The sequence below is a fragment of the Pseudophryne corroboree genome, chromosome 6 (genome assembly GCF_028390025.1).
Source record: "Pseudophryne corroboree isolate aPseCor3 chromosome 6, aPseCor3.hap2, whole genome shotgun sequence".
NCBI classification, from domain to species: domain Eukaryota; kingdom Metazoa; phylum Chordata; class Amphibia; order Anura; family Myobatrachidae; genus Pseudophryne; species Pseudophryne corroboree.
In genome coordinates, this window is record NC_086449.1 from 556,829,085 (window position 1) to 556,842,138 (window position 13,054).

At 43.5% G+C, this 13,054-nt stretch overlaps 1 protein-coding gene across 1 annotated transcript in view; it reads right to left on the reverse strand.

Moving 5' to 3' along the window:
- Nucleotides 1-2,547: 2,547 nt before the first annotated feature.
- LOC134934622 (dynein axonemal heavy chain 3-like) overlaps nucleotides 2,548-13,054 on the reverse strand; it is a 1,803,147-nt gene continuing 1,792,640 nt past the window's right edge. Inside the window, exons 78-81 of the mRNA XM_063930015.1 lie at nucleotides 4,963-5,142; nucleotides 4,558-4,668; nucleotides 4,083-4,140; nucleotides 2,548-2,856 (exon numbers count right to left, since the gene is read on the reverse strand). Of these exons, the coding sequence (XP_063786085.1) occupies nucleotides 2,711-2,856; nucleotides 4,083-4,140; nucleotides 4,558-4,668; nucleotides 4,963-5,142 (495 nt within the window). The 3' untranslated portion in view covers nucleotides 2,548-2,710. The remainder of the gene's footprint in view (nucleotides 2,857-4,082; nucleotides 4,141-4,557; nucleotides 4,669-4,962; nucleotides 5,143-13,054) is intronic.

Here is a 13,054-nt window from a genome sequence, read left to right on the forward strand (position 1 = left end):
TGCAGTATGAAGATATTATACTGGGAAACCCTTTGCCGTATGCGTGTGTGTGTGTGTGTGTGTGTGTGTGTGGGGGGGGGGGGGCTAAATTATGTTAAATCGCTTCATTTTAACCCTGCTCCTTCATCATGGATCCATAACTCTCAGCATTTTGACATGACAGGTCCTAGTGACATGACAGCCTGGCCCCACCCCTCCCCCCCTTCCCTGAAGTGGTCAGCAGCATCTCCTTCTTCCAAAGAGGAGACCTAAAAATAAAGGCAAGTAAGCTCCTCCACCAAACACCCACTTTTATTTTATTGGCACTGCTGGAGGTTCAGCAGAAAGGTAGTGTCTCCTAGGGAGCTATTTAGTGCTAAGTGACTGACAAGTTGAGAATAAGCACCGTAATGTTTTCAGTGCCCTCCATGAACCGTGACGTCTGAAGCCAAATGCTTCTGTTGCCTCCATTAGTTAGGTCACTGTGTCTAACAGTGACTATGGCCACCACTATCACTTGTGTGACAGTGGGGGCCATGTTGTGTGACTGCTGAATTGTTTTTATATCACAGTAAGTAATTCAACTTACTAGATGTTCAGAAACATTATAAAGATCACAAAATTTATATGTGCCAACTTATTGTGCAAGGGTGGATAGTTGACAAATAAAAAAATAGGACTTTATTCAATTAAATTGGAAGCTACAACTGTAGTATAATTTGAATGGTAGTAAAAAGTAATTTATTCCATTGCAAAAGTATTGTACATGTATTTCAAACCAAACATTAATGTTTATATACCCAAAGGGTACATGAATTATAAAATATCATCATTACAATGAGTTAAACTAGTTTTGATTTATAACAACAATACAGACTAACTTTATAGAGTGTAGTGGTGTAACTAGCACTATTGCAGTGGGGGATGGGGGGTGGAGAGTGAAAGCCCAAATGGGGCTTTATTACATGCGTTCTGACCCCAGCACACATTCAGAAGTGCAGAGGGGCTCATTAGAGTGGACGTCCCATTGTCACCACTCTTCTTCCCGCATTCAGGTTCCATTGCACCCACATAGCATCACCAAACCCTCATTTTATTTTTCTGAGTGTGCATGGGGGTGGTGCATGTACAGGGAAGCCATGTTGAAGTTTTCACATGCAGAACAGAGCAGAGTGGAACGCCACCAGCATTGCTATCACCCCCTAACATATTGCTATGGAACTTGGCTGAAAAGTATACTGTTACTTCAACAGTAAGAGTTGTCCTCATGAGTGGAATGTAATAATGCAGGGGTATATTTACTAAAGTGCGAGTTTTAAGAAGTCGAGATGTTGCCCATAACAACCAATCATATTCTAGCTATTATCTTCTAGAAGATGCTAGATAAATGATAAGTAGAATCTGATTGGTTGCTATTCATTAACATATCCACTTCTAAAATCCCGCTCTTTAGTTAATATATATACCCCCGCAGAAGAAGTAATACTTGGATCACAGATTCCAGAAATGTTTTATAGTTATGTGATGAAATTGTAGGAAACACCAGCATTCCTTTATGGTGGATTGAAACCCTTGATCGTTTCTTCTATGTCACGGAATATTTCATGACAGAATCTAAAATGCATCATTAAAAATAATAACAATACAAGTGTGAATTTTCTCACAAAGGAAATGATTAAACAATTAAAAAAGATCAACTTAGGAACAGGGAGTAAAGCTAAAATACAATGTACTTTCCATAGTAATATATTTATGATGTGACTTTTGTGTGATATAGGTCTCTACAGACAAAGCATACAATTTCAGGCATTGAGTTATGGAATTATGTATCAGCACTAGAAAACACCACCGCCTTAATCATTACTTTTACAACTATTGATTTCTTCGGGGACAAGGCTGACAATAATATGTATGCACTAGAGATAAACAAGCCAGCTTGGATGATCCGGATTTTGATGCATATTGCCAGTTTACGTGTTTGGAAGAAACCTGCTAAATTAACCATAGATATTTTTTTAGATCTCTTGTTGGTTTCAGATGTAAACACACATTGAAGGGTATATTTACTAAAGGTAGATTTCCATCAATTTTTATCTATATCGAAACAATGGCAATCGATCTAAATCGATGTTGTACTTCCAGGAATAAAACACACATTTACTAACTTTTAAAAATTATTATAAAAAAGTAATCTGTTAATAAATGTGTTTTTCAACCCCTGGAGCCCTACATCAATTGAGATCTATTTTCAATTGATGAAACCTGATGAAAATCGACCTTTAATAAATAAACCCCTGAAGGTGTGAGAACTAGAGATGAGTGGTTCAGTTTTGGCTCGGTTACTTTCAGATCTGAAAATGTCATCTTATTGGCTATCCAGCTCTTGTATTCTGTATAGCAGGCTTTCCCAACCACGGTCCTCAAGGCACACCAACAGTGCAGGTTTTAGTGATATTCAGGCTGCAGCACAGATGGTTAAATCAAAATAACTGAGCTACTAATTAAGTCACCTGTGCTGAAGCCTGGATTTCACTAAAACATGCACTGTTGGTGTGCCTTGAGGACCGTGGTTGGGAATGCCTGCTGTATAGCCTGATAGCCAATAAGGTGACGTTTTCAGATCCAAACTTGTGCTAAGTTGGCCATCAAAACCAAACCGGCCATTTCTAATAAGAAGAAACTGACTCATCTCTAAATATGTCTGCACATATTTCCGTATTTCTGGAGCAGACTAATAGTCCAGCTGACAGAGGCAAGCCACCCCTCTGTTCACCCAGTGATTTGCAGGTTTGTCTGTTGCAAGGTTCATGGTGAGAACGTAGTTGGTAGAGTGTCCTGTTGTGGAAAGCTCCCCGCGTCGAGCACTTGTCTTGTAAACTGTGGAAATAGTAATACGTCAGCCACCAACATTGTTATAGTACTGTACACAAATGGTCATCCAATAAAAACAGGCACCATATTTTACTGTATGTATACTCAGATTTAATCTTTTTTCAAATGTGAATTTTTCAGAATGTTTCGCTTGAATGAAAATAAATGTAGTTTTAATCAAACTCAAGGTCTTTGGGTGTGCCCTCACTTTTAAACTTGCATTTACAAGTACAGGTTGAGTATCCCTTATCCAAAATGCTTGGGACCAGAGGTATTCTGGATATCGGATTTTTCCGTATTTTGGAATAATTGCATACTATAATGAGATATCATGGTGATGGGACCTAAGTCTAAGCACAGAATGCATTTGTGTTTTATATACACCTTATATACACAGTCTGAAGTTAACTTTAGCCGATATTTTTTATAACTTTGTGCATTAAGTGTGTCTACATTCACACAATTTATTTATGTTTCATATACACCTTACACACAGCCTGAAGGTCTTATAATACAATATTTTTAATAACTTTGTATTAAACAAAGTTTGTGTACATTGAGTAATCAAAAAACAAAGGTTTCACTACTTCACTCTCACTCAAAAAAGTCCGTATTTCGGAATATTCCGTATTTCGGAATATTTGGATATGGGATACTCAACTTGTATTTGCTTTTTTTCATTCAGTGAACAGAGCTTAATCCAATACAATCAAACATGTGTCACACTAGGAAACGTCAAGGGCAGTGCATAAAAATGAATGTGCTGATCAGACTTCATTCATTGGGTTGTGTTGTGTCCAGCAAGTGCCTCAGTCAAAGAGGGAATTGTATTCAGTGCAATATGCAGTTGCCGTTTTGGGCTGCATGCATCACAGGAGAATATAATGCTAATATTTTTTTACACCTATGGGTTGTGAGAAAAAATTAGCTATGTTACTGACCGCAACTTGCCTTCTTCCTACCATTACGGAACCTGAACTGAGCTCCTGGCAATATGTGTAATATTTTAAAGCAGTTGAGTTGTTTATTACAGTCAATTAATTTAGCCTCACACCTTCCACTGTGTGTACCTGGTGTAAAGGCTGGCAAAGAAAATATTTAATAAAATAACTTTCATAGCTTCCTTTTCATTGGTGCTGCCTAAGCATTTGTCAGTTTCCTATACAGAAGATCACAAACTACCTGTAGCATGGGGTTATGTTGTTTCATTTGTAGAGAAAAACATACTTTACCTGGGCATTGATAAACTGAATCTATTTCAGCTATTTTTTCTCCAGGAAGAAGCCATATCTGTACCAGTCTGTTAAGGAAAGATCTCAGGAAATTGTTCTGAGTATTATCATCTACCATAGGACCCAAATTACCCTAACTCCCTTTTAGGGCACCTTTCGGGATTAAGACCAGACGTGATGCCGGGGTCGGTATTCTGACGGCCGGTATCTTAACTACTTGTCTCCAACCCATATATATATATATATATATATATATATATATGTGTGTGTGGTGTGTGTGTGATGGAGCTTACTAAAGAGTGGTACATGCTGGCCGCAAATAGCGGCCATGTAAGTTACATATGAAGTCAGTCTGTACTAGTCTGAATATTATACTAAATTGTAAATGACTGGAATCTGGACTTGTTCACTACAGGTCTATATTTGTATATCTTAGTAAAAGTAACGGAATGATAAATTGATTGAGTAAGGATACAATAGGCATGCTTTCATACAAAACTTTGGGGAAAGATTCAGCAATCACATGCCTGTTGCGGTCCCATCTTGCTCCTTCCATGTAAGGGCCATTGATATATATGCCATCAGCCTGCACTCGATGAGACATTAAATCAAATAGATGAGGAATTCATTTATTAAGCAACCAAGACTTGGGTAACTGTAATGTTGAACTGTATTGTCTGAATAAACAGTTTGTAATATGTATTGATCATGCAGCTGTCACAATTAATAGCTCTATATACTCTGCCTTCTTTAACTATAATCACAAAACTAGAATAAAGAAACTGTAGTGAAAAATGTAATGTATAGTTGCAGCAAAAATCACTAATGGTGGACACATGGAAATTGTAAACTAAGCTTTAGTAAGCAATTGAATTATTACCGGATATATGTCAATGTCAGTCACACAATCATGGTCAGTTATCTGACACTGCAGTCCCAGTAAATCTATCGAAGTCTTGTACTTCCTAGCATGGTTTTGCAATGCTCCAGTCAGAAAAGACTGGGTAAAGTAAAAACCTGATATCCAGAAAACTTTTGGTGTTCCCTTTTCAATCCATTCCTAAAGCAAAAGAAATAAGAAATAAAAATAAAATTAGAGGCTGATACTGAGTTACTATATGAAAGCATATAAGCTCTTTAAATATAATATTTGATTTATAGAACTCTTTTTACTATCTTTATAAAGGCACTCTAACTGTACTTCCGTGTGCCAGGTACTATTGATTAAACATATTGCTAATAAAATAATCTCTCTCTCTTTTCATGAATAGCTAATGATTAGGAACACAGTTTCATCAAATTCTTGAACAATAAATAGTGTTACCTTGACTGACAAAGCAGCATATTAGTACACATTCTTGTCTATTAAATGTAAATATCCATGGTAAAGAAAGCAGCTTTGAATATAAATAATAAACATTTATTGGAAATTCTTGGTAAAAATAAACCCATTTTATGAACAGAACATCTCTTCCTTTTACAATAAAATATATGGTTGTGCATATAGACACAGCAGTGATCAATAAGCCTGTCATGAAGAGAGCGTACACAGTGCTGTCCCGCTAGACACTCTCTTGCCTCTCCTTCCCAGGGCCGGACACTTTCCCGTTTCCACGGTGCTGGTTGCGGCCGCTGCCGCTCACTCCCGGCAGTGGTCCCAGTGATCGGCGTCCCACGTGAAGCTGACACCGGGTGCCGCCATTTTACTCTGTAACACATACCTATAAGCACCAATGGAGGAGGTATGGGAGGTGCTGCAGCACTGCACAAACCAATCAGTAACAACCCAGGGGTATAAAGTTCCTGGGAAAGCACTTCCTGGGATCCCGACCGCCGGAATGGCGACACATATTCTCCCTCTTGGAGGTCCACGACCCCCCTGGAGGGAGAATAAATAGCGTGGCGTGTGTAGCATGCCCCCATGCCCGCAGCATGGCGAGTGCAGCAAGCCCACAAGGGGCTCATTTGCGCTCGCCCAGCTGTCAGTATGCCGGTGGTCAGGATCCCGGCGCCGGTATGCTGGCCCCCGTGATCCCGGCCGCCGGCCACTCATACTACACCCGTTGCTGAGTATCTCTCTGGCTAATGTTCAGCTGGTTGAATTTGTCATCTCCAGCACTCTCTAACTCCTACCAGTAATTCTGATACCTGGTACTGCATATCCCAGTGTGCCTGCTTATCTGATACTGCAAAACCCCAGTAATCCTGCACGACTTGTACTGCAATATCCCAGTGCTCCTGCTTATCTGATACTGCACCATCCCAGTAACTCTTTAAAGCTGGTACTGCGACATCCAAGTGCTCTTGTCTATCTGGTACTGCTACAACCTTGCAATCCTGCCTAGATGGTGCTGCTCCACATACCGGCAATCCTATATAACTGGTACTGCTCCATTCTCTAGAATTACAGACCTGCTGCATTTTTTCCATTCCTGACCTGTATGAAGAAGTCCTACATCAGCCCACCTAGCTTTTTGCCCAAACAATTATAAGTGACAGACTCAGACTGACGTACATAATCCCGGGATTTCATTTTGTAATCCCAGGTATCTATAGGGACCCAAAAATTCACTGGAATCCCTACACATGACTTTCTTCTCTTGTTTACTTTTAGATAAATACTTTGATCTTTATATTTTTTAATGTATTAACACACACTTATTTTTTTCACCATTACATATTACATTATTACATCCTCCCAATTTTTAAAATATATATTTATATGCTGCTGCAAATAATGGAAAATAATATTTGAATGTAACACAACTGCTGCAGAGGGAGATAGATAGATAGATAGATCTCTATTATGACGATAGTCAGATCTACCTTTCCTTCCCTTACCTCCCCCTCTCCTCAGTCTTATTTCCAAATGTCACATTGTTATTTCTTCCTCGATGCCCCAGCGCTATCCTAATTTTAACATGTTTAAGACTGTTCTGAGAATCTTCCCACCCTCTTGCACAGGAGTGAATCCAGAAGAAAATGACAGGGGGGCACCACAATAAGGGAAGGGAGGGTGATTAGTGGTACTAGGTATCTTGTGTGTGACAAAGGTGCCACCAGAAAATGGGTGTGGCCTCATAGGATATGTGGTGTGCGGGCCACAAAAGGGACATGATCTCACTACAAGGGTTGTGGCCTCACAGTATATGTGGTGTGCAGGCCACAAATGCAAGATTAATGTAAAAAGATAGAGAGAGAGAGGGTGATGGGAGAGAGAGGACGAGGGATGGAGAGAGAGAGAGAGGGTGAGGGATGGTGAGAGATGATGAGGGAGGGAGAGAGCAAGAGAGGGGGAGAGAGGGGGAGGTAGACAGATAGGGAGGGACAGAGAGAGGGAGAAAGGTAAAGGGAGGGTGAGAGGGGGAAGAGAGGGTAGGGGAGGGAAAGAGAGATGGAGGAAGAAAGGGAGAGAGACAGGGGGAGGGAGAGAAGCCTAACAGTATACATGATATGTGGTCCACAAATGCAAGTTGTTAAAATTAGTAAAAACAAAAAAAGTAAAAAGGAAGAGAGGGGGGGGGGGGGGGAGAGGGCAAGGGAGGGAGAGAGAGGACGAGGGTTAAAGAGAGAGGACGAGGGATGGAGAGAGGGCAAGGGAGGGAAAGAAAGGGCAGGGATGAAGAAAGAATTAAGAGAGAAAGGGAGAGGGTAAGGGCAGGAGAGAAAGAGGAGTAGAGAGGGAGGGAGATAGAGGAAAAGAGAGAGATGGAGGGAGAGGGGGGGGGACGAGAGGTAGGAAGGTTGACAGAGGGGTCACAGATGTGGTGATATGTGGTGTGTGGGCCACAAATGCAAGTTGTTAAAATTAGTAAAACAAAAAATTGAAAAGGAAGAGAGAGATGGAAGAAAAAGAGGGAAAGGGTGAGAGAGGGAATGAGAGGATGAGGGAAGGAGAGAGAGGGCGTGGAAGGGAAAGAGAGGGCGAGGGATGGAGAGAGGGAGGGAGAAAGACAAGGGATGGAGAAAAAGACAGAGAGGGCGAGGGAGAGAGAGTGAAAGATGATAGAGGGAGGGAGAGAGAGAGGGAGGTAAAGAATGACAGAGAGAGGGAGATGGAGGGAGAAAAAGATTGAGGGAGGGAAAGGACGAGGGATGGAGATAAAGGGAGACAGAGAGGGTGAGGGAGAGAGAGGGAAAGAGGGGAGAGGGAGGGACAGAGAGAGGGAGGAAAGAGAAAGGGAGACAGGTAGAGCAAGGAAGAGCGATAGATGGAGACAGAAGAGAGGGAGAGAAAAATGGAACAATAGAGGGAGAGAGATAGAGAGAGGCCTCACAGGATATGTGGTGTGTGGGTCACAAATGCAAGTTGTTAACATTTTAAAGTAAAAGAAAAGAGAGGGCCAGGGAGGGAGAGACATAAATGGGAAGGAGGGAAAGAGGGCAAGGGATGGAGAAAGAGGGAGAGAGAAAGAGGGCAAGGGAGGGAGACAGGAGTAGAGAGAGAGGGAGAGTGGGGAATGTAGAGGGATAGAGGGTGAGAGAGGGAAAGAGAGAGAGTTGGTTAGAGGGGGAGTGGGAGGGAGAGGGGGAGGGGGAGAGTGAGAGTGTATGCTGTGAGTGAACTGACCTTCACCCATTAACCAATCTATGATGCAGAGAACAAATCAGGGGCCAAGCTATGATGGAGTGATAGAGTAGACCTGGGTTTTTGCACTAAGGTCAGTCACTAGACTGTGACATTCGAGCCCCGGCAACAAGCAGAGTAAAAGAAGGGGAGGAAATGGGAGGTAAAGGGGTGTGGATGGGAGGGGAGGGGAGGGGCCCCCCTCCTCTACTCCAGCCTGATCAGCTCCTCCTCTTGTTTGTTACATATCGCATCTGGCAGCAGCGGCAGAGTGCTGTAATTAGTCAGTGCAATTAGTTATTGTGTATTAGTACTGCCGTCAATGCTGCTGTGGGCCACTTCATTGCAGTGGGCTCCAGCTGTACTGCCATGTTACTGCTGTTCTCAAGTAAAAAAAAAAAAGAGCCAGAAACTACAGGAATTGGGCAGGACGGGTGGTGGTGGTGGTGGGGCGGGGGGGGGGGGGGGGGGGGGTTTGATTGGGTCAGGATCCGCCAATGCTCCTGCATAACCTCGCCTCCCACAGTTTCATTATCTATTGACAGCACAACCCTCTCCTTCAGCCACAAGTTCCCTGTCTTGGAGTTATCTTTGACTCCTCCCTCTCCTTCAAACCACACATTCAGTACCTTTTGCAGTCCTGCAGTTTCCATCTCAAAAATACTTCTAGGATCAGACCCTTTCTCACCCAGGACATTACTAAGGGTTGGTATTGGGAAACTGGCATTTGAGATCCCGGTGGTCACTATAACGACCCCGGGATCCTGGTCTCCAGAATTCTGGCTGGGGGGAGGGGGGGCGTGAGCACATTGAATCCCCTTGCAGGCTCGCTGCGCTCCCACACAGCAGGCTCGTTGGCTCGCTGCGCTCACCACAGGTTCTATTCCCACTCTATGGGTGTCGTGAACACCCACGAGTGAGAATAATCCCTGTTAGTCGGCATGCTGACTGTCGGGCTGTCCAGCACTTGGGATTCTGGTGTCGGTATAGTGATCAGCGGTCTGCCAACTGCCGTTCACATAACTACATCCCGTTACTAAGACCCTCATCCACTCACAGGTCAACTCCAGATTAGACTACTGTATCCTCCTCCCATCTGACCTCCTTGACTCTCTCCACTCCAATCTATCCTCCATGCTGCTGATCTAATTTTTCTCGCTAAACTTACTGCATCTACATCCTCTCTCCTACAAGCCCTACACTGGCTCCGCTTTGTCTTCAGAACACAGGGGGTCATTCAGACCTGGCCGCTAATGCAGCCCGCAGCGCAGTTTGCCGATGGAGGCAAATTGCGCATACGCAGCGGGTGCATTGAGGTTGCACAGACAAACACATTGTGGTCACATCCCTGATGGATGCGACCGCAATGTGATTGACAGCGGCGGGTGTTCATGGGCCTGCAATGTGGCATTGGAGGGGCTGGGCAGGACCGTTTTCGGGGCGGCTATGTGACATTAAAAAAATTGCCGGACTGCACTGCCAGGGGTAAACCTTAGTTCCTATGCATCCGCAATCTAATTACGGACGCATCGGGAGGCGGCCTCACACATCCTAGGTGGCCATGCTCTGTGCTGGGCGGCCCCCGGCATGTGAGAATATGGACGCAGATCTGGCTGTGTATGCAGCGATTTGCATCCATCTTTGAATGAGCTCCACAGTTCAAGCTTCTCACACTCACTTAAAAAGCCCTCACCCATTCCTTTCCCATTTTCATCTCTGACAGTATCTCCCTTCATACTCCCGCCTGACCACTTCCCTCCACAAACGAATGCCTCTACTCCTGCCACTCACACATCAAAATGTTGCCCCCGCTGCTCCCTACCTCTAGAATTTTTTTCCTCCCCCAATCAGACTGTCTATCTGTCTACAAAATTTCAAGTGGCTTCTCAAGACTCACTTCACCAAAGCCATACAACTCTCACACTAAGCCACTGCTCCATGATTCCTGGAGATCCACCATCCCAATCCCAACCCCTCCACCCCCCGACAACCAAGCAAAGTTCATTTAAATAAATTATGTGATCCCTGTGATAATTAAATGGCTCCCACTGAACAGCAGATATTGGCTTTTAACATCAATGAATAAACCATCCGAAGAGCTGTACATCATGCCCACCAGAGACACTGCAGGTGACCGGTCCCTGCTATGGTACTGGACACATACAATGCCAGGCAGCATGCCACAAATAATAGTAACAATATGACTATAGATACAGCTCAATGCCCTAGAACAGCGCTATGCAATCAATGACATACACTAATAACTGCAATAAAAAGAACTAGATATAATGCATTGAAGTTTCATATCAATAGAATATAATAATAATAATAATAATAATAATAATAATAATAATAATAATTTGATTTCACCAGGGAACACCTGACATAATGGTGTGACATTCTAGCAAGGTAACATAATACCAGTAATTCAGTGTACTGTGCTTACCCAGAGTCCCCACTGCAACTGATGCTGCAATTCACAGCCCGACTGGGATCAGACAATCCAACACCAGAGTGTAATGGCCAGTCCAGGAGGATCCAGCTCCCTTGCCCTGCTGTCACTGCTGGCTGGCTGCTAGTCTGCTCTCACTCTCCCCCACACTACCAGCCCCAGCAGCCAGAAGCTAATTCCAGCTCACAGCTCTCTGAGTCACCGTCTGCCGCCAGTCCGCCCTGCTGCTACTCGTCTTGACGTCTCTCTTGGCCCTCCCCTGCTTCCCTTCACTCACGTGTCACGGCCGTCTGCGTCCCCTATGTGCGCGCCGCACACACCGCCGCTGCCCCCAGCAGTCCCACTGGTTTGTGGGCTGGTGGAGGCGGAGTCCCCTTATTTCGGGAGAATCACGAAATCCAGGAGAGAGGAAAAGCCTCCTGGAGGGTTGCCACCAAATCCAGGAGTACCCAGGAAATCAGGGAGAGGTGGCAACCCTATGTCTAGCCCAGTGGTAGCCAACCCTGATCCTCAAGAGCTACCAACAGTTCACGTTTTCCAGCTCACCTAGCAGGTGCACAGGTGTAGTCATTACTAACTGACACATTTTAAAAGATCCACAGTTGGAGTTAATTACTTCACTAGTGATTCTGTGAGGAGACCTGGAAACATGAAATGTTGGTAGCTCTCGAGGACCAGGGTTGGCTACCCCTGGTCTAGCCCATCTGTGCCAACCCTGTCTGTCTGCTCTTCCACTTTAGACTGTAAGCTCTCATGAGTAGGGTCTTCTTTCCTCATGTGCTTTTCCTTCACTTTCTTAGACTATAATCTATTCCACAGTTTCTCAAACCCTGTCCTCAGGACCTCACATACTGCATGTTTTCCAGGTCACCGGTGGATTTTGAAAACGTGACAATTGGTGATACTTAGTGCAACTGCCGGGTGACCTAGAAAATGTGAACTGTGCGGGGTCCTGAGGGGAAGGGGGAAGAGGAGGAGGAGGAAGAGGAGGAGGAGGAGGAAGAAGAACAGACTCTCAAAGACCCACTTCTTCACCAAACCCAGACAAATCTCATCCTAACCCTCTGTTTCACGCTGACTGTTATCTGTGTCAACCCTGTCTGTCTGCCCCTCCTCTTTAGAATGTAGGCTTTCATGAACAGGGCCCTCTGCCCTCATGTACTTTTCCTTCTCTTACTTAAATCATCTTCGACAGCACCAAATTCTGCAGTTTTCTGCCACCCTAATACTTGTTTCAGAGTTGCCTGCAGATGCAGCTATGTTTATGTAACCTGTACTTGTCACTGTTTTCCTATTGTTTTATGTACTCTGTAATTGGGAGCTGAAGATCCCTTGTGGCACCATATAAATAAAGGATAATAATAATAATAATAATAATAATAATAATAAAGACAGTATTATGTTTAAGGATCCTTAAAGTGCAGATTTCTTCACACTAGACGATCTGTTTGGAGTGAATAATTAAGATAAATAATAGGGATAGAAATAATATGCATTACTTAGTTTGCCTTTCCTCTGACTCTATAATGAACATGAAGGCTACTGATCACACAAAACAAAAACATTTTTAGTTCTTGAGAGAAGGCAAAGCAGAAAGAATAGCTGCTGTGCAAGATATATGCAGTGCTAGGAAAGAAAGGGTTAACATTGCCTTTCCAGGTAACAGCTGGCACAAAACTAGTCATGGAAAGTGGGCACAGCACAGTTTGAAGTAGGATTTAGATGACTCACAGCACTGTAAACTTGTAATCTACTGCTGTTCCCAAGAAGAGTGTAGCTTTCTGTCACTCACCATCCCTTGGCAGCCCTTTACAGAAAGGTTTGATGTGTAAACACTGTATTAATTATTGCCCACACAGCTCATATATCCTAAACTAAATAATGTCTCACTACTGTAAAGCTAATAGCAAACATTATCCATTGCAGGACTAGTATGTGACATAAATCCTTTAA